Raw genomic sequence first — 21,800 nt, 5'->3', positions numbered from 1 at the left:
CAAAGCAAGTGCTCCCTTGATAGCCATTAAGGAAGGCCCAGAAGCTTCTAAAATGACCATCATCAGGGCCACATGATAAGACTGGGTAAGTAGCATGATGCTGGCAGGTCAACAGAAACCTGGGCAGGACAAAGGGAAGTCATAAGAGGGACACAGGGAATTACAAAGCTTACAGCTTCCATAACTAGGAAGAAAAAGAATAAGGGGAAAAAAAACAAAGTAAAAGATGACATATATGCATGTGTGTGCTAAGTTGCTTTATGACCCCATGGACTAGAGCCCGCCAGGCTCCTCTGGTCATGGAATTTTTCAGGCAAGAATACTGGAGTGGGTTGCCATTTCCTCCTCCAGGGAATCTTACCAATCCAGGGATCAAACCCGCATCTCTTATGTCCCCCGCATTGGCAGGAGGATTCTTTACCACGAACGCCAGCTGGGGATATGTACAGCTGATTCACTGTGTTGTACAGTAGAAAATAATACAAAATTGTAAAGCAATTATATTCCAGTAATAAAATGAAATAAAATAAAGACGTACTCATAAAGTACATAGAACTTTCTCAGAGGTAGGAGGGAAACCTACAGTTCGAAGAATACCGAGAACCTTGGGACAAGAAGAACACTAAGAAATCTTCTGTGCCACTGCCCCTTGTGAAGAAAGGGTCTGAGAACTCCCTGTTGGCTACAGCAAATGTCTGACCATCCTCTGCATGCCAGGTACTGTACTAGGTGCCAGGGATCCAGAGGAAGCAAGACCTACAGAGCTTCTCCCCTCAAGACCACGTGTAACACACAGATGTGAGTGGCTGCTGTGCACGATGGTAAGAGCTGGGCAGAAAACCACAGCCTAGTGCACTGGGACAGAGTCAGAAGAGGGAGTGTGGTCAGGGGGGCCTCTCTGGGGAGCTGATAGTAAGCAGACACCACAGCAAACAAAACAAATGAGCTCCATGCAACCGTCAGGAAGAAAAGCATTTCACTCAAAGGGAGGGAAACAAGTGCAGAGGCCCTGAGGTCAGACTTGCTTTCCTGGAGTTCAAGGAAGAGGAAATGGACAGGTGCGGCCAGAGAATAGGATGAAAGGAAAAATATGGGGCTGGGAGGCTAGGAATCAGAGACAGAGAGGGGTTAGGAACTAGACTCTGTTAAGAAGCTTGGATTTTATTCTGCAGGTAAGAGAGGAGCTAGTGCAGGGTTTTAGGAAATGATGTGCCAAGATTTCACTTGTTTTCAAACTGGCCCTGAGCCTGCATGGAGAGCAGACCTCAGTGGTGCAGAAGTGGAACAGGGAGGAGGCTGGCAGACTCATCCAATTGCAAAGAAAGGGCTTGGTCTCAAGCGGTAATGACAAACTGTGACCCAGGAGCCAAGCCCTGCTCTGTGCCTGTTTTTTTTTTTTTTTTAATAAAGTTTTATTGTCACACAGCCTCACTCATTCATGCCATCTTTTCCAGGGCTGCTTTTGCTACAACAGCAGAGCTGAGTAGTTAAAACAGAGCCTGGCCCATAAAGATGAAAACACTGACAACCATGCCCCGTGTAGGAAAGGTTTGCCACCTCCTGGTCTAGGGTGTGGACAGGTGAGATGGTAGGGGTGGTGGGGCTCCAGGCAGGCTTAAGCAGTGGAGTTTACGGGGCAGAGGCCAGATTCCAGCCCCGGCTCTCTGACCACCGCACTATACAGCTCCCAGCTCCTCTCTGCCTCTGAAGACTGGAAGAGAACAGACATGGATGCTCGGAGTCTGATGAGGAAGGCAACTTTGCTCCAGTGCTGTCCAAGCTGAATGCTCTGAGTGGTTACCGTCTTTGTGTCTTTCCTGGGTGTGCAGTGGTCCTCCTGGGCTGCTCTCACGGATGGGACAGGAGCCAGCAGCCTTGGTCACCTCGGAAGGCTAAAGATGCTTTCCCGAATTGCATTAGCTGTTCTACCCTTTGTATATATTTTCTCAGCTCACACCTGATTACAGGGTCTATCATATTGGATTTTCTAAGAAATGTGGCATAGAAGAAAGAACAGGATCTATTTGGCACAGGCAGGCATGGGCTGGAATCCCAACTCTGCCACATATAAGCTGTGTGACCTTGGGATGATTGCCTAACCTCTCTGATCCTCCATGCCCTCATCTGTAAAAGGGGGATGCTATAGCATGTGTATCGTAAGGTTACTTACAGGCTTGGTAAGATAGTATAGTAGGTGCCTGACACAACTAAAAGGCCATGCGTTATAAGTCTGCGTGATTCTTCCTACTAGACCGTGATCTTATCACACTACTTGACACATGGTTGGGGTTCCATAAACTCTTAACAAGACAAGTCAACTATTCTAGTCAAGTAATCTTTAAACCACAGGCTGTAAACTCAAAGGCCTACAGGAGCAAGCCTAGTGAGGTGAGCAAAGTGGGCCAAGTCAGGGCAGGGGTGAACTGCGGAGCATCCCAGAACAGGCAGCCATACCAGCCCACTGCTGCCATCCCAGAATGCAGGCTCAGTGTGGCCAAACCGACGCAACTTCAAGAAGCATTTAAGTATTGGAACAAAATGTTAAAAGAAAAAAAAAAAGATAATGCAACCTAAGTAAAGCATCTCTGCAACCAACTTGGACCAGTGGGCTGCATTTGATGACCCCAATCCCATTCCCCAATGATGTTCCAGAGAAAAGAGACCTTAAGATGGTTAAGTTAAAATTACCATAGTACAAGAAGCTGACCAAGGAAAAGTAGCCAATGTATTGATATTTGATCAATATCTCCTTGAATATAGTAAAATATGATTATTAATAATTACAGATATAACTATTGCTGTTGTTCAGTCACCAAGTCATGTCCAACTCTTTGCAACCCAACGGACTGCAGTACACCAGGTTTCCCTGTCCTTCACTATCTCCTGGAGTTTGCTCAAATTCATGTCCATAGAGCCCATGATGCTATTTAACCATCTCATTCTCTGCCACCCTCTTCTCCTCTTGCTTTCAATCTTTCCTAGCATCAGGGTCCAAAGAAGGAGGGAAAGGCAAACCACTCCCTTATTCTTACTGCAAGAACCCCAGGAACATGAATAGTATGAAAAAGCGGAGATATGACTGGGTGGGTGTCTATTTTGTACTAAGATCTATACATATATTTTCTCCCTCTAATAAGGATCCAACTAGCTATATCTGTCCCCACGGAACAGATGAGGAACCTAAGGCTCGAAGCGAATATGTAATTTCCCTGAAGACGCAGAGAGCTAGGGCCAGGTCTGAGATTGAAATTGGGATGCTGACATCCATACACAAAATCTATACTCTTGACCCTGCCCAGCTACCTTGATAGAAAGTCACAAGGGACTTAAATCCGAACATGTGACTCTCAGCACCAGTACTGGATTTCTTCGAGGAACTAATCTGTATATTGATAAGAAGTTCTGAACCCATGGTAGGTTGTTAAATGGAGTTAGAAGACAAATTTTAAAAAAAACCACCAACAACAAAATTTTTATGAGTTAGAAAATTGTCATCAAGACCACATGTGCATATTTGAAGAAACCTAAGCCCTTGGGATAAGCGAAAATACCTTGAAATCAAAGACTCTAGGAAGCCCAGAAACAGACAGCAAATTAGTGCATTTATGAGCAGTGGTCTGGAACAGGTAGGTTGAGGGGCCTGACTGTCAACTGAGTGAAACCTCAATTACAGAGTAATCTAATGTATTCCCAGGTACATTATCACAACTCAATAAACAGCTCTTCGGAATGAAGAAATTCCAATTTGCTTGCATTTTGATCTGTGTGTTGCCCTGAAAATTTTGTATTACCTACACTCAAATGAGGTGGTATTTCCTGAAGCACCAATGCTCACAGTCCCAGGACAGTGTATGAGCCACAAGTCAGCCATAAACACACCTGCCCAGGGAGAAAGAGAGACAGAAACGGAGACAGAGGTCTCCACCCTCCAGAGTTTTGCCCAGCACGAGCACCTGCCACAGACAGCATCAGAGGGACCTCCGGCTCCTGGCACTCTTGGGAGCTGAGGGGTCCTATGACTTCCCAACCCCTGCATGGCCTGAGTTCCAAATGAGTGATGCCAGGTGGAGGGGGCCCATGAGGTCAGGAGGCTGAGCACAAGCGGGACCAGAAACTTTTCTTTTGTTCCAGATCCCTGGCTCACCGGTGGTGGATAGAGGAAGAATCTGGGGAGACTGATGCAATGGGAATTCCAGGACCCAAATGTTCCCAAGCCCACATGTTGGGCCCCATTTAAAAAAAAATGTAAAAAATGTTGGCTGTGCTGTGCAGCAGGTGGGATCTTAGTTCCCCAACCAGGGACTGTATCTGTGCTCCTGTAGGGGAAGCACAGGGTCCTAACCACTGGACCACCAGGGAAATCCCATGACCCCCACTTTAATATTCCCTCCTGTATGCTCTGCACATGAGGGAAGCACCAGTCCCCACTCTGCATAGGAAGCCTCAAAGGGTCTCTCCAGGGCCACAGATATGGGAACAAGATCATGACCTGGGACAAGTATCCTGCCCCATCCACCTCAGTTCAGTTCAGTTCAGTCACTCAGTGGTGTCCTGCTCTTCAAGACCCCATGGACTGCAGCACGCCAGGCCTCCCCATCCATCACCAACTCCCAGAGCTTGCTCAAACTCATGTCCATCGAGTCGGTGATGCCATCCAACCATCTCATCCTCTGTCATTCCCTTCTCCTCCTGTTTCAAACTTTCCCAGTATCAGGGTCTTTCCCAATGAGTCAGTTCTTCCCATCAGGTGGCCAAAGTATTGGAGCTTCAGCATCAGTCCTTTCAATGAATATTCAGGGCTGATTTCCTTTAGGATGGACTGGTTGGATCCCCTTGAAGTCCCTTGGACTCTCAATCCCTTGGACTCTCAAGAGTCTTCTCCAGCAGCACAGTTAAAAGCATCAATTCTTGACGGTCCAACTCTCACATCCATACATGACTATTGGAAAAACCATATCCTGTCTAGGTTTGTCATAGCTTTTCTTCCAAGGAGCAAGTGTCTTTAATTTCAGGGCTGTAGTCACCATCCACAGTGATTTTGGGGCTCACCTTCCACAGTGAGCCCAAGAAAATAAAATCAGGGATCAAACGCAGGTCCCCTGCATTGGGAGTACACAGTCTTAGGCACTGGACCATAAGGGAAGTCCTGTGTATGTGTGTCTCTGTGTGTGTGTGTGTGTGTGTGTGTGTGCGTGCATGTGTGTGTGTATGCATGTGTGTGTAGGGAAGGGTTAACTCCATTTCTCCAGGAATCTGGCAGTTGGTATCCCACTCCAGAAAGGAAGGGAACAGCGGAAGCGTGATGCATGAGTTTAAAATGCAAGTTAGTAACAGGTCAGAGGACCCCTGCTATGAGCCCAGCCTGCTGTCTGGATGTCTTTGACACTGTTCAGGACACAATGCTACCAGATGCTGACAAGGCCACAAGCCTCAGGCCCTCCAGGTGAGGCCTAAATAGCATGATCCAGCCCCTGGGCCAACCCCCGCTCTGCCCCTAAGGACCTGTCTGTTTCTCAACCTGGCTGTGGATGTTCCTACAGCTGTAAAATGAATTAAAATAAAACCAAGGTGCAGAGCCACAGTCAGGACTAAATAAGATCATGGACGTGAAGGGACTTCTACATTCAAGGGGTCTAGTTTCTAGCTGACCCCCAAGTGAATGTAAAAAGAGAAGTACAACAGGGAAGAAAAACAGGCAGTAAGAAAATGCGATATTCCATCAAGGATTTCAATAAGGTGCAACAAAACAGGATCCATTACCAGGAGCACAAACCCACCTTTGCCCACCGTGAAGGAGACTTCTGAAGGAGGTCACCCAGGGCACCCTTAAAATGGAGCGTGAGGGCTGCAGGGGAGGGGACAGAGCAGATCCATGGCTCCTGGATCATATCAGGGTACTACTCCCTCCAGGCTGAACTCAAGCCCAAGGAACACAGCCAGCAAAGGACAAACCACAGTCCCAGGACACCCTGGCCACGCCTCCAAGCAAAGACCATGATGCTTCACCATGGAAACCACATCCTGTATCCAAAAGGCCTCTGGATTTGGCCCCACACCTTCTTCTTCACACCTGGGGACATCAGGAAAGACTAAAGGGAGTGTTTTCTGACTCCATTTGTCTGCGTGTAAACAGTTCAGAGCCCTACACTAGCCCCAGTAGTCCTTCATCCAATCCACTCATCACCAATGCTGTGCCAGGCACGGCAAGGTGCTAGGGAGACCCAGACAACAGGAGAAAACACGGTCCATTCTCAGGATGGGGAGGGAGGCTTCCATTGCTGTGTGGGATATCACCATGCAGCAGGTATAGAGAACGTCCAGAAAGCACAGCTCAGGAGTAACATATTCACTGACGACAGGAAAGACCTGTAGAGGCCACTTTATCACACAGATCAGCTTTACAGCACCAGAAAGTCAAGAAACAAGCCTAACAGGATCAAAATGATTGCTCCTTTGATATATATTGGCACTCGATGTAAATTACTTTAAAGATGATTGTTTCTCCTGTTAGTTGTTCTGTTCATAACTACTCAATTTGTTGATCTTCAACTTGTGTTCATAGAATTCCAATGATGAAATGAATTCCTGCTGAGGCCAATAACTCATTCACTGATCCACCACTCAACAAATATTTTAAGGTTGAGTCGTATGAGACGACTGATTGTGCAGGGCAAAACCATGGAACACTGGTGATCTCAGATGGCTTGGCATGCTCAGCACACATGCCAGGTACTCTGCTAAGCTTAGGGGAGTGACTGTGGACCATGAAACACATGGAAGATGGTCCAAACTCCGCTGAGCTTATATCCTAAAGGGGGGACACAAAACTGCCAAGTAAATGAAGAAAAATATATAATTTGGAAATGTGAAGATTGGAAAAGAAACAAAGTGATGAGATAGAATGTGACCAGAAGAATGGCAGGGAGCTAGGAGAGGGTAATTCTCTTGGGGAAGATAGCGTGTTGACAGTCAAGCTGAGATCTGATTAACGACAAATGGGCAGCCGTGTGAATGTCCACCTGGAGTCAGGGCAGCACATGGGAGAGAATCTCAGATGGCAGACTCACCCAGGAAAGGCAATCATTACAGAGGCAGGCAGAGAGCTCAAGGTTCCACACCAACCCACCCTTTGACCAAGGGAACCAACTCAGGAGCCTTCTCAGGGGTTGAACAACGCTTCCATCTTCAAACACACTGGGTATCATTCTGCAGCTAGCATTAGGATGAACAGCTTCACTATTTCATTCACTAAATTACGTTATATTAAAATTTTAACCAGGGAACATAACGCTGGAAAATGAGAACATCCATACGCTGCTGTTTTCCAGTATAAGCTGTCAACCTATTTTTTTTTCAAAAGCAATATTGCAACACAAAGAAAAATCCATAAAGATGCTCATATTCTCTGGCCTAACAACTCTACCCCTAGGGAATTTATCCAAGAAAATAATCTGGTTTACTGGAATAAAAATATTCTTTTCGGAAGAACTCAATTGAGGCGTTAATTGTTGCACGCACAAAGGAAAGATAAAAACAAAAACACCTGGAATTATCTAAATGATGACAGAGATTTTCAAAAATAGGATGACTATGATGAACTCGATGAAATAGCACACAACCAATAAACACTGTAACAAAGATTATAGAGTCTTTTAAAAATGAATGGCATACCCAGCTCCTTGAAAGAGCAGAAAAGGGACAATGTACATATTTTCATGGAAAAACACATCAAAGATACCTCAAGGTGAACAAGAAAACTGGGAAAAAATTGATTCAAAGTCAGTGGGGTGGGGGTTATTTATTTCAAAAGTCCTTCTAAAATATTGTCACTATATCGGGTTTTCAACAAAATATCCCTTAGAAACAATTGTTTTTTCGATCATTGTAGCAGAATGCCACCCAAGCACAAGGACATTACCTCACTCTAAATTTAAATGCAAAAAAAAAAAAAGCCAAATTTGGAGATGTCTTCCATGTCATCTATCCCATAAGCTTTCATGTACAGATCTTACATCTAAGACTCAACTTTGAATGACAGTGAAATATTGCATGATTTTACAGTAACTTTCTCTATTTTTTTTAAATTTATTTATTTTAATTGGAGGCTAATTACTTTACAATATCGTATTGGTTTTGCCATACATGCAGTGGGTTGATGGGGAGAATTTAAAGCTGTTTCATCCTATGGAATGAGTGAAGGAACCACGGATAAGAAAACAGTAGTCTTTGCTCTCCCCACCACGCATGCTTGGTGCCAAAGGACCCCTATGGGACTAACCACCCGGGTGGCGGCACTCACCTTTCACGATCAGCTCGGCGTAGTTGGACACACCGGAGCCACCGTCAGAGCGGATCACGCAGCGATACTTGCTCACACTGCGCTGGGTCGTGTCTGCCACACTGACTGTTGCCGAGAAACGCCTGTGGTTGACCACACGGGTGACCATGAGGGCCGTGTCCCTTCCATTCCATTGCTGCAGGACAGAGGAAAGGAGGGAGAAATCATAGTATCACACGCTCCCAGCATGGAAGCTCCACCCACCCCCACACCCCTGGGGCCCATGACGTTCCATAAGAAGAAGTCTCCACTGCTGATATCGGTAGGTGACATGATTCAAGAATAAACTTTGCTAGGGAGCTGATGTGAGAGGGCAGCTGCCTGGCCGTAGGAAGAGAGAGCACAGCCCCTTCTAAACACCTTGGCTCCTTGCTCATCTGCATATGGGGTTGGCACTTAGCCCCTTAAACTTCCTCCCATTTTTGTTCATCTCTTAAGCACAACCCACAGGGTATCCACAAGAGCAGACTCGGGTAAGTCAGTGAAAACATAGCCCACAAAGTGGTCCTAAACAGCTGGCATGCTGGTACCCCACCCACAGGTTCTGAGTGCCCCCTACATGGATCAATCTGTCCCCCAGGTACAGTGTGGATGGGGGCTTTTCAACACGTCTCCTCCTTGGCATATGCTTCATCCACTGCCCGGAGTCACTCCCGCTGCCTTAAACGCCCAGGTGCAGCTCATTAGCATCTCCAGTATGAGAAAGGGTCTTGAGCTCCATCCAGTCCCTTGACTGTCACATCACCTTCTCCAAAGCGACTCACTCTCCTATGTATGGTACAAACTTACCATGTAATTTTTCCAACAAGTGTTTCCCTCAATAGACTGTGAGCTGCCCAAGGGCAGGACTTGGCTCTTTGCATCTCCAGCACCATGCCCCAATGCCTCTTGACTTGATAAACATTTCTAGAATCAGCATTTTTAATACAACATTTTTGTCTTTACCATCTTGAATCTTAGAAGTGATATTCTGGGTTTGAAAAAGTCCCTGTTTCACAGTAGCAAGTTACAATAACTGATAGGAAAACAAGTGCAAGTGAATACCATTTGTGCAAACTCAGGCAAGCAATTTCATTTCTCTGGCCTTCAGCTTCTCATTTAAACAGTGGACCTGATACTGGGGCTTGCTTTATGGAGTTATCGTGACAAATAAATGAGAAGGTATGGAAAACATTTAACACATGAAGGCATATTCTGGTATCAATGGAGCTCTCTAAATCAAGGGTCCCCAACCTCTGGGATCTAACGTCTGATGATCTGAAGTGAAACTGATCTAATAATAATAGAAATAAAGTGCACAATAAATGTAATGTGCTTGAATCATCCTGAAACCATACCCCCCGCCCCAAGGTCTGTGGAAAAAGTTGCTTTTCACAAAACCAGTCCTTGGTGCCTAAAAGCTGGGGGATCGCTGCTCTAAATTAACCATGAAATTAGAGGTGAAGTGGGGTAAAGTGGATAACAGCCCTTCAAAGATGTGTATGTTCTAATCCTTAGAGCCTGCGGACACATTGCTTTACATAGTAAAACGGACTCTGAAGATGTGATTACGGATTTTGAGAAGGAGAGAGATTCTGAATCAAACAAAAGGACTTATATGCAGAAGAGGAAGGCTGGATGGTCAAAGTCAGAGGAGGAGACACGGCGACAGAGGCAGAGGTCAGAGTGACGTGATCGATGGCTTTGAGATGAAGGAAGGAACTGTGAGCCAAGGAATGCAGGAGAGGGTAGCCCCCAGAAGTTGGAAAAGGTAAGGGGAGAGATTCTCCCCTGGAACCTCCAGAAGGAGCACAGCCCACCGACACCTTGACTTTAGCTCATAAGGCCCATTTCTGACTTCCGATCTCCACAGCTGCAAAGTAATACGCTTCCGTTGTTTCAGCCCACTCAGTCTGCAGAACCTGCTACATCAGTAATAAGGAATTAACACAACAGCAAAGGACTGATTAAGTGCAAAAATATTAATTTTTTCAAGCTTAAATCTTATGTTGATGTCTCCTCCAGGATTATTTCATTTTTCTTCTTAATGACGTCAGGTTCCAGCGAGGATTAAGTACATCCCCTTGAACCATTTAAATTTTTTTTCTGTTTAGCTCCTGAAACCACCAGGCTTTCTCCCGTGGAAGAAAAAGAACTTGTGAGTTGTCTTATAAAATCTCTGGAAACACAGGCCTTTGGATAATCACATTTGTCATATTGGGAGCAGGCAACAGCAGGACAGGGACGAGCTGAGGGCCCAGAGCCATGAAAGGCAGCGGCGCGGTGACGGACTGGGGCAAGGAGCCGTGGAGGCGAGGTTCAGAGAGAGGAGCCCACACGCAAGGGCAAGCAGAGGCTCAAGGTCAAGGCGACTGAGCAGTCACCCAGGAGGAGCCCGGAGGCAGAGATCGCAAGGGATTCCAGAAGACCAGGGATGGTGAGAGGCTCAGAGGCCAGAATGCTGGGATAACACGGAGAAGGGATTTAAAGCCGAGAGGATGGGTAAGAAGCACAAGTGCCAGCCACTGTCGGCCCCAGACAGAGGCAAAGAAACGGGGAGAGAACGAAGGGCAATTTTACTGTGCAGGAAGGGACTCAGAGACCTCAGCCCCCAGGCAATGGATAGGCTTGAGTGGACGCAGGTGGGACGCCAAAAGCCTGAAGTGCACCGCAGCCTGGAGACAAGGGGAGGGAGTAAAGCCTTCCAGCCATGACACTAAATGCCACGTAAGTGCACAGGGATTCAGACGCTGGGATGCTCAGAAGGAGCGGGACAGTGAGGGGAAGTCAAAGTCCTGGGAAAAGCCAGAGACGTACAGGATACAGCTGGTGCACGCTGAAGCCTGTGGAAAATTCTACCAAACCCTGAGGCCCATGTCACCGCTTCGTCTTGTTGGAACTCTTCTTTTGTCGCCTGTAATATTCCTCATCCATCGGTACACCCTTCCTCCGAAAGTTCCAGGCGCACCTCTTTTCTCCTTGTGGCAAGTGTTGGAGAGCTACATCTGTTATAAAATGAATCATCTTCTAGCTGCTCTGAGTCGATGACTCAATGGAATCAATTTCCCAGTGGGCACTCAAAACAGTGTCTTAGGTTGAGTTCCCTAGACAGAAGCACAGTCTGGGAGCGCAGGCTCATAAGCATACTTTGATCCATTCTACCCAGCACCTTCCTGTCTCTGCCTCTTCCGCCAGTAGACTATACAAGCATACATGCTAAGTCGCTTCAGTCGTGTCCAACCCTCTGTGACCCCATGGACTGTAGCCTGCCAGGCTCCTCTGTCTGTGGGATTCTTCAGGCAAGAATACTGGAGTAGGTTGCCATGCCCTCCTCCCATAGGGTCTCTGGAAAGCCCATGAGCCACTGCCTTGAGATCTGCTGGTTGTCTGCTCCTGAATCTATGTTTTAAAAAAATTTTTTAAAGAGAGAGACTAGGAACTGATTTCCATAGAACATGACAACATGGGAAGCTCAAGCACCCCTGCAATAACACACTGCTTCCTCTGAAAAGTCAATATATCCCCTGTGAATAAAGTTCCATAACAGAGTTTGATAAATATTTTGTTCAAAGTAATGGGATCTGTCTGAGTGTTTATTAAGTAGAAGTCACATTAACGAACATAGCTGAATGTTCAGTCCGTGTCAGGCATTGTGTTAAGTGGCCTATGCTTAATCCACCTAAAGTTTCTAGAAAAAGTCCTTTTCAAATGGTGGGGTGCAGACTAGCAGCATCAATGCGACCTGGGAACCTGGGAGAAATGTTCATTTTAATGAGAATTTGAGGGCTGCTATACATTTGTGGAGGCTGTTTACTGGGGTTGGTAGTCTGAGTTATCTTTTCCCTTTCCCTTATTCTATTATTAATCACACTGGAAATGTACTCATTATTTGACAAAACAGAAAATAAGAGAGTGTGGAGTGTGGAAGGTATAATTTCTGCCCAGAAGAATTTATAGGCCAGTGCTAAGATTCCAACAAAACAGCAAAAAGGGCAAAACATAAACATAAAGTATTAAAATAGCATCCTTCAAGGAAGAAAACATGGTCAGCAGAGAATAAGCAATGCTCTTAGAATAATCTAGAGTGGTGGTTCTCCAAGGATGGTCCCCAGACTCACTGCATTAGCAGCCCCTGGAACTCGCTAGAAATGCAAATTTTCTGTCCCCACACTGGACCTAATAAACCAGGAACACTATGAGGGTGGGGGAAGGATCCTTTTGCTTTCACAAACCCTCTAGGTGATTCTAATGCATGATAAGGCATGAAATAAGTCCTAAGAATATTTCTATTTCTCAAATGAGGAAACTGAGGCAGAGAGAGGTCAAATGACATGATTTAGAATTGTTGTTGCTGTTCAGTTACTACGTTGTGTCTGAATCTTTCTGACCCCATGGACTGCAGCACGCCAGGCCTCCCTGTCCATCACCAACTCCCGGAGTCTACTCAAACTCATGTCCATTGAGTCGGTGATGCCATCCAACCATCTTATCCTCTGTTGTCCCCTTCTCCTCCTGCCTTCAATCTTTCCCAGCATCAGAGTCTTTTCAAATGAGTCAGTTCTTCACATCAGGTGGCCAAAGTATTGGAGTTTCAGCTTCAACATCAGTCCTTTCAATGAATATTCAGGACTGATTTCCTTTAGGATGGACTGGTTAGATCTCCTTGCTGTCCAATAAATTGGAGTCTTCTCGAACACCACAGTTCAAAAGCATCAATTCCTCAGCGCTCAGCTTTTTTTTATAATCCAACTCTCACATCCATACATGACTACTGGAAAAACCACAGCTTTGACTAGATGGACCTTTGTTGGAAAAGTAGTGTCTCTGCTTTTTTAATATGCTGTCTAGGTTGATCATAGTTTTTCTTCCAAGGAGCAAGCACCTTTTAATTTCATGGCTGTAGTCATTGTCCGCAGTGATTTGGGGGCCCAAGAAAAATAAAATCTGTCACTGCTTCCATTTTCCCCCCATCTATTTGCCATTACGTGATGGGACCAGATGCCATGATCATAGTTTTTTGAATGATTTAGAATAGTATTTCTCATATTAATATGCATACAAACCACCTAGGGAATCTCATTAAAAACGCAGACTCTGATTCCTCGAGTCTGTGCTGAATTACTTGACATAATTAGTTTTTTAAAAAACTTATTTATTTGGCTGAGCTGGGTGTTGGTTGCAGCATAAAGGATCTTTAGTCTGGGCAGGTGGGATCTAGTTTCCTCACCGGGAATTGAACCCTGGCCCACTGCAATGGGAGTGTGGAGTCAACCACTGAACCACCATGAAAATCCCTTGATACGCTTCACTTCCAGCAAGTTTCCAAGTCTTGTCAATGATGCTGGTCCATGAACCATAGGACAAGGAACAAAACCTTACAAGACTCTGCGGAATGATGCTGGAGTTAGGACTTGGACCCAAGTGATCTGACTCTAGACACTGAGGCTTTAATCACATCAGCCAGCTGCTGGCCAGAACACGACAGCGCACAGGTACCCTGTGACACTGTGAGGAGGGTAGTGTGCAGTGTCGCAGAAACTCATCTGCTTGTTTAAAGAACATCAAATGCCATCCTGCAGGAAAATACTGCCCCACAGAATAGTTTGGGAACCGATGTGATAGATACCTGGCTTTCTAGAAACCTTGGGGGTCTCAAAGTCAGAAATATCTATGTGGGGAGGGGCAAAACATCCTCCTGTATTCCTGGCTAGCAGACTTTCTGGATATATTATTAAGGGACACCATAGCCAATGGGCTACCAGTCTTGGGTGGTTTTCTTACCCCAACTCCACCAGTCTAAAGCAGTGGCCCTCAAATGTTAGCATACGTAAGAATCACGTCCAAGGTGACTCATTAGGTCAGGGGTGAGGCTAGATATTCTGCACTTAATTTTTTAAAAATTTTATTGCTTGGCTGCACTGGGTCATCTTTGCTGCACACAGGCTTTCTCTAGTTGTGGTGAGCAGGCTTCTCATTGCTGTGGCTTCTCTTAAAGAGAATCACGGGCTCCAGGCACGTGGGCTCATTAGTTGTGGGCTTAGTTGCTCCATGGCAAGTGGAATCTTCCCGGATCAGGAATCAAACCCATGTCGCCTGTACTGGCAGATGGATCCTTAACCACTGGACCACCAGGGAAGTCCAAGATAATCTGCATTTATAACAAGTTCCAGAGTGACGCTGAGTCTGCTGGCCTGTCCTGCATCTCCAAGACTTGAAGGCTAACGTCATCTTAAGTCCCTCATTGTTAATCAAGGGTCCAAATAATACCACAAAGCATGTAAACATTCCTTAAATCCAGGCCACTTCCTGAGGTTGGGCGACTGGTCACCACACCAAGGACACCGAGCCAGGGGCCACCCCAATCCAGACACTCCTCTATTGGCAAAGCAGGAGTCGTGACCACAGGCGGCCAAATCCACCTGGAGAACGGTACCTGTTTTCTTTGCCCAAAGGCTCTGTCTGCCTGCTATATTCCTTGGGGCTTCACATGCCCAGAGATTGAACCTTTTTCCAATCTTTCCACCCAGGAGGGCACGTGTGCTCTAGGCTGAACAAAGGTATTTTTGGAGCCTCACTGGCAGTGCTGCTTAACCCCACGTTTATACCTGTCTCTCTCCCATTGTGGGAACAATTCCTTTAGAAATTGTTTTCCCTTTTGCCTCTTCCATCTGTTTCTCGCTCTCTTTTAAAACAATTCAAATTCCACCTTCCCTTAGTTTGTTCTGTGTTACGTGGAGTAAGTCGGCTTGTTCTGAAAGCACAGACTCTGCAAGAGCAGTGGTTGCAAAGGCCTAAATCTGAACATTTCTGACCCTGTGGCATTTGTGCATCCTTTCACACCCAGGCGAAAACCCCTCTATCTTCAGGAACTATCTAGAAAGGAAGACAAGAAAAGTGCCTGACGCCAGGGAGACTCCGCTGTTTTCATATCACCTGATTAGCTATCAAGGTAGCTATAATGGCCTTGCCATTCTGCAATTCCCCATCGTCTCTGCTCCTGTGTCAGGACATTATTCTCTTCACAAAGAGATAAGACACAGCCTGCAAAAACGGCTGTCATTATTACAGGCAGTGCATGCAGGCTTGCAATTGATTTATAATCGGCAGAAGTGGAAACATTACTGTCTTTAATAAAAGGAAACTGTGTGCAACTGACATTATGCCTGTTTTACAGGAGGTATTCTAACACTCAGGTCCTGGAAGCCTCCTGTGTGCTGATTTGAGCTCCTCGTGCTGTTAGCACGTGCAAACACACATGAAAAATTAGGTCACCATTTCCAGTTGAAAATTACTCCAATTGCTCCAGAAATCTCCTGGCTAGAAAATATTTAGGAGAAATTCCCACAATTCATTTGTGATGAAAATTCTTTTCTAGTCACACTGCTTGCCTCAATAGCATGACATTTAGCAACCTACTAAAATCTGGTCCATTGATTCTCTTAAGACCATATTTGTACCTCTTTGGCAATCTCCACAGAATAGCCTTTGATTATTCTTTATTAAAAGTTAAAAGAAATTGAAGTGGACATAAATCATTTTTGATTAGCTGTGCTCAAGACCTCCCAAGGCACCACTGCACGCATGGCTGACTGCCCAGTTCAGGTTGATTTCTGGGTTCGGAGTTCCTGCAGTAGCAGGAAGGTCCTGGCAGAAGCCCCACAGGTATCCGTCAGCCCTGAACAAAGAGGATGAGCCAGTGGTGAAGGGTCTGTGCATGGGCCATCACCCTGGGTGGCCTGATGGCCATTTGACTATTTTCAGTTCACCTTACTGAACTCTGCTCACAGGCCACTTCTTCCGAGGGGTGCTTCTCTGAGACTCATAGTACTCCCACCCCTCCCTACTCCCTACCTCCTCAGCAGACTCTTTCACACCCCTGTGATGAAACACTTAACTCCAGGATTGGTTGCTTAACATCTGCCTCCACTGTTGAAAGGAAAGTTCTATGAGGGCAAGAAGCAGGCCCACCACTCTTTCTTCCAGCATCCATGTGCCAGGGCAGGGGTGAGCTGACTCAAATCCCGATGTACATAAATAGGGAGTGGGTCAAGGGAAAATGCTGAAGACAAGATATCAGGAATTAAAGGAGCAAGGACTCCCCTGGTGGTCCAGTGGCTAAGACTCCATGCTCCCAATGCAGAGGGCCCAGGTTGGAACCAGATCCCACATGCCACAACTAAAAAAAGATCCCACAAGCTGCAGTGAAAATTGAAGAGTCCACAAGCCACAACTAAGCCCCAGGGAAGTAAATATATATATTAAAAAGGTGCTTTAGTAAGTAAAGGAGCAGAGAACACATGGGAGAGGGGACATTTCCAGGTGAGAGTTGCCCACGGTCCTCTCAGATGAGTTGCACAGGATGGAGGAGGGTAAGGACCACGCATCTGGTGCAGACGAACCTAAGAGAACCCAACCCCATCCAAATCCAAACCCCAGCTAGATGTCCATCTCCTAAGTCACCCTAAAGAAACTTTTTAAAGTCTGGGGTCCTTGCAGGTGAAAAGGAGGAAAGGAAGAACTTGTGGCTATGGTGCCATGACTCTGTAGACACACTAAAACCCATACAGGTGTAGATTTACTGAGCTTTATGGCTTGTAAATTAGATCTCAAAAGTAATAATAAAAGACTAGGGTTTCCTAAGTGTGGGGATCCCAAGCAATGGCACAAACCGGCTGTGTGTAAACCCCACCTGGATCCACCCCCACATCAACTTCCCATCAGGACTTGGGGGTGTTGGGGGAGGGGGAACAAGGGAAACTGGTGCAGACATGAAACTCATGCTGCTCACTGGGTGATGAGTAACAAAGGCCTTGGTCTCTGACCCAAGAGTCTCCTGTCTTCTGCCAGCATCCATGCAATGGGCAGGCCAACTCATGAGCTTGCAATGACCTTTCATAGTTGCTGACAGATGATGGAACCAAGAGGGCAGGAAATTTTTCAAGGAGGAAGCAGTCGGCATCATCAAATGCTGAAAGAAAAGCCAAGTATAGGGAATAATAAAAATAATGATGAAGGAGGAGTGGGGGAGGAGGTAGCCCTTCAGGGAGCAGGAAAAAGAAGTTTACTGGAAGAATTTGCTACAGAGGACTGACTGCTTATCTCGTCAGCTCCGGTGTGCTGCCGCCGTGCCGATGGCTTCACAGGGCAGGAGCCTCTTCTGCCAGATTAGAGTCTGCTCCCCGTAACAATGCCCATGATTTGTCCAAACACATATGTGTCCCTCCTGCGATCTGTGCAGAAGCTCTGGACACATGGCCTCATTTCTGAGACTCTTCAGATATTATTTCCCATACAAACTCCAATGGAGTGAATCCTTTGCAGGGAGGCCCACAAGTCCACCTTGCTGTGGGGCTGACAGGGCCTGTCCCGGAGCCCCTGAGAAGTGTGTGGGTCTCACAGGCCACAAGCTTTGACAAAGACAGGCAACACACAAAAATACTCCTAAGCCTCTACCACCTCCATGAACCATTATCTGGTGTGGTGGTGATGGGCGGAGGAGGCGGCTGGGGGTAACTTCACCCACGTCCCCAGTGGGGACACTGCGGCCGCTTCTGTTAGCGTGTGTGTACATATGTGTGTGCGTTCAGTTGCCCAGTCGTGTCTGACTCTTTGCAACTCCATGGACTATAGCCCACCAGGCTCCTCTGTCTATGGGACGGCCCGGCCAAAAATACTGGAGTGGGCTGCCATTCCCTTCTCCAGGGAAATCTTTCTGTCCCAGGGATCGAACCTGCACTTCCTATACCTCCTGCATCTGCTGGCCTAACTACCTCTAATTCTGTTATGTCCTGTGAAGGCTCCTACCATCCTTAGAATACTCTGTACCTAATAAAAGGTGGTCATCTTTCACCCTTTTAACAGCACTTTTTTTTCTGTTAACATCAGTTACCTATATTTATTCTAGAATATTTGGATGAAACAGGAAAGATTAAAGATGAAAGTAGGGACTTCCCTGGTGATTCAGTAACGAAGACTCCAAGTTCCCAATGCCCGGGACCCAGGTTCGATTCCTGGTCAGAGACTAGATTCCCACATGCCACAGCAAAGACTGAGGATCCTGTGTGCTACAACTGAGGCCAGGTGCAGCCAAATAAGATTACTTTTAAAAATTTCATCATCCATCATCACAATCAATCATTAAGTATTCTGATATCTGTTTTATAGCATTATATGTGTGCACTTATACAGGCATGTATATAACTATGTAAATATGCTTGTACATGTGGTTGTTTTTTGATCCAGAATTAATAAGTTGGCCATACTGTTTCATAACGTGCTATTTTCACTTAAATGTATAATGTAAAAATGGCATTAACTATACTTCTACAACCTGATGTTTAATGGCCATTTAGGTTGTTTTCCATTTTTCATCCTGTTGAACACACATGCAGATAAAATTTTTCTCTGTCTCTGGTTATTTTTTTAGGTAAATCCCCAAAAGCGGAATTACTCGCTGGAAGAATATGTACATTTAAAGGTGTTACATAGCTCCTGCCAAATTACTTTCCAGAAAAGATGTACCAGGTACATTTTCACAGTGCTACACTGATAATGCTGTCACTACAGTTCCACCTATTTGCACTCTGAATATTGTCCTTTTCTTCCTGTTTCAAAAGAGTTCCCCAAACTGTAGGCTGCTTCACTTCCTAGACCTTCCACTCAGGATGCACACCGTTTACTTGCATGAAAAAAAAATTGCTTAAAAAATCACAAGTTTGAATTCTTAAGCCCAACACATCACAGAAGGAATCAGCAAATTATGAAAGAGGCTCTTGCACCAGAGACAGTGGCACTACATGCTTCCCCTCAGGAAGAAAACATCCCAGAGCAAGATGAGCTTGTTTATAACTTTCAGTTCAGTCATTCAGTCATGTCCAACTCTTTTCGACCCCATGGACTGTAGCATGCCAGGCCTCCCCGTCTATCATCAACTCCCAGGGCTTGCCCAGACTCATGTCCATTGAGTTGGTGACCATCCAACCACCTCATCCTCTGTTATCCCCTTCTCCTCCTGCTTTCAATCTTTTCCAGCATCAGGGTCTTTTCTAATGAGTTGTCTCATCACATCAGGTGGCCAAAGTACTGGAGCTTCAGCTTCAGCATCAGTCTTTCCAATGAATATTCAAGACCGATTTCTTTTAGGATTTACTGGTTTGATCTCCTTGCTGTCCAAGGGACTCTCAAGAGTCTTCTCCAACACCGCAGTTCAAAAGCATTGCCTTTTCTACGCTCAGCTTTTTTGATGGTCCAACTCTCACATCCATACACGACTACTGGAAAAACTGTAGCTTTGACTAGATGGACCTTTGTCGGCAAAGTAACGCCTCTGCTTTTTAATGTGCTGTCTAGGTTGTTTCTTCCAAGGAGCAGGCGTCTTTTAATTTCATGGCTTTAATTAGCTTTTATCTGCCTTTTCCCAGATTTCATTTATTTGTGCCTGTGCTGGGTCTCCATATCGCACGTGGACTACTCTCTAGTTGCAGCGAATGGTCTTCTCACTGTGGAGGCTTCTCTTGTTGCAGAGCACAGGCTCTAGGCACGTGGGCTCAGTAGCTGTGGTCCACAGACTTAGCTGCCCTGCGGCACGTGGAATCTTCTTGGACCAAGGATTGAATCTGTGTCCCCTGCATTGGCAGGTAGATTCTTAACCACTCGACCATGAGGGAAGTCCCTGTATACACATTTCTGGATAAGCCTGTCTGTCGATTTTTATGCAGAAGTTGCACTATAAAACCATGAAAGCCGGCACCAGCAGACAGGGTCTTCTAAGGAGTATATTGGCTTCCCTGGTGGCTCAGCAGTCAAGAATCTGCCTGCCAATGCAGGAGACGCAGCTTCAATCCCTGGATCGGAAGAGCCCCTGGAGAAAGAAACGGCTACCCACTCCAGTATTTTTGCCTGGAGAATTCCATGTACAGAGGAGCCTGGCAGGCTACAGTCCATGGGGTCGCAGAGTCGGACACGACTTAGTGACTAAACAACAACAAGGAACATATTAAGTTCCCAGATGGGTCAAAACAAGGGTGTGGGTAGTCTTCCTTTTTAATTTACTAAATTATAATCTGAAAGCCCTTAGGGACAAGCAGGCTGTAGATCCCTATTCTATAGAAAAGGCAAGCATTCTCTGCAACAGGCCACAGGGATCTACCCCCAATTCCAATTCCACCAACTGCTCCCTAACCCGTGCCAGGAAGAAGGGCCACTAACATACTTTTTTGAGAATAAAGTCACTACCTTATCTCTCCAACTTAAAACTGGCAGTTAAAAAAAGTCCATGTTCAGTGACTTAGTGACTGGTCAGTTTATCTTGGCAGCTACAGCAAGAAATAACATTGTTGAAAGACACACCTGCTGCAGGTGTCCTGTGGACTCTCAGCCACAAAGCAGCTGTTTCACTCACTTTGGAAATTCTCAGGCTGAACCGCCCCAGCCCTATAAATGGAACAGAACTTTGGCAAGTCTGCAGGCTGGTCCTCTAGATGCTGGAAGAAATCCAAAGCAGTATTTCATGAGAAATCTGCCACTGCCTTAGCCCGCTCATCTCAGATCAGGGCTGCGACTGTCCCCTGGGTGGCGGGTGTCATGACAGGCATCACACACGTTATAAAAAGATGTTAACCTACTTCCAACTATACTGTTGCATGTAAGCCGGGACTTAACTGGCCAAGTGGGCGTTTTGCCAGAAAGCATAGCATAAGCCGTCTACCTCCCGATATTTCCTGAAATATAGATGAGAGAGACAACATTTCTGGTGGTTTCCTAGTTATGGAAGCTGTTCACTCTCCAGATATATTTGAAGTAGCCCAGGATGCAGATGGATCAGGCGCCTCTCCCATATCACACTGCCAGCCCCATCTCCCCGCTCAATGACGGGTCCTTTGACTGCCTTTTTAAGAAATCATATGCATTATTTATTTAATTTTTGGCTGCCCTGGGTCTTCATGGCTGTGCGTGGGCTTTCTCTAGTTGCGGCGAGCGGGGAGCTACTCCCCACTTGTGGCAGACGGGCTTTTCATCACGCTGGCTTCTCTTGTTCCTGAGCCCAGGCTCTAGGCACATGGGCCTCAGCAGTTGCACCATGTGGGCTCTAGGGCACAGGGGCTCAGTAGTGTGGTACATGGGCTTAGTTGCTCCAGAGCATGTGGAATCTTCCCAGACCAGGGATCGAACTCGTGTCCCCTGCATTGGCAGGCAGATTCTTAACCACTGGGCCACCAGAGAAGTCCCCCCAGACTGCTTTTAACCCAGAGCATCATTATGGAAAACAAGCCTATGAATCACTTGTGCGCCCTTCGTAAGACTGCAGTGGAAAATGTTGTTCCCTACATCACACGCTGCTTTCTTTATGAGGACTCCTGGGAACAATTCCTGTCTGGCTTCCGTGTGAACAACAGTTAGAATTTCTGGAGCAATTGGTTTGTGTTTATCTCAGGGACAATGTGAACAGTGTAGCTGCCAAGCTTTCCTTCTTCTGTCAGTGGCC

At 46.1% G+C, this 21,800-nt stretch overlaps 1 protein-coding gene across 10 annotated transcripts in view; it reads right to left on the bottom strand.

The window, feature by feature from the left end:
• The window catches only part of PTPRT (protein tyrosine phosphatase receptor type T), a 1,139,542-nt gene that overhangs the window by 676,323 nt on the left and 441,419 nt on the right, over positions 1–21,800 (bottom strand). For all 10 annotated transcript variants that reach the window (XM_088843764.1, XM_088843767.1, XM_088843761.1 and 7 more), the window contains exon 6: positions 8,300–8,474. In XM_088843764.1, coding sequence (XP_088699890.1) covers positions 8,300–8,474 — 175 coding nt within the window. The remainder of the gene's footprint in view (positions 1–8,299; positions 8,475–21,800) is intronic.

Source organism: Moschus berezovskii, chromosome 15, assembly GCF_049115385.1.
Source record: "Moschus berezovskii isolate FMDL1 chromosome 15, NW_MosBer_1.0, whole genome shotgun sequence".
Classification (NCBI taxonomy): Eukaryota; Metazoa; Chordata; class Mammalia; order Artiodactyla; family Moschidae; genus Moschus; species Moschus berezovskii.
Note: the sequence above shows the minus strand (reverse complement) of the source record. Positions and strands in the feature narration are given on the sequence as shown.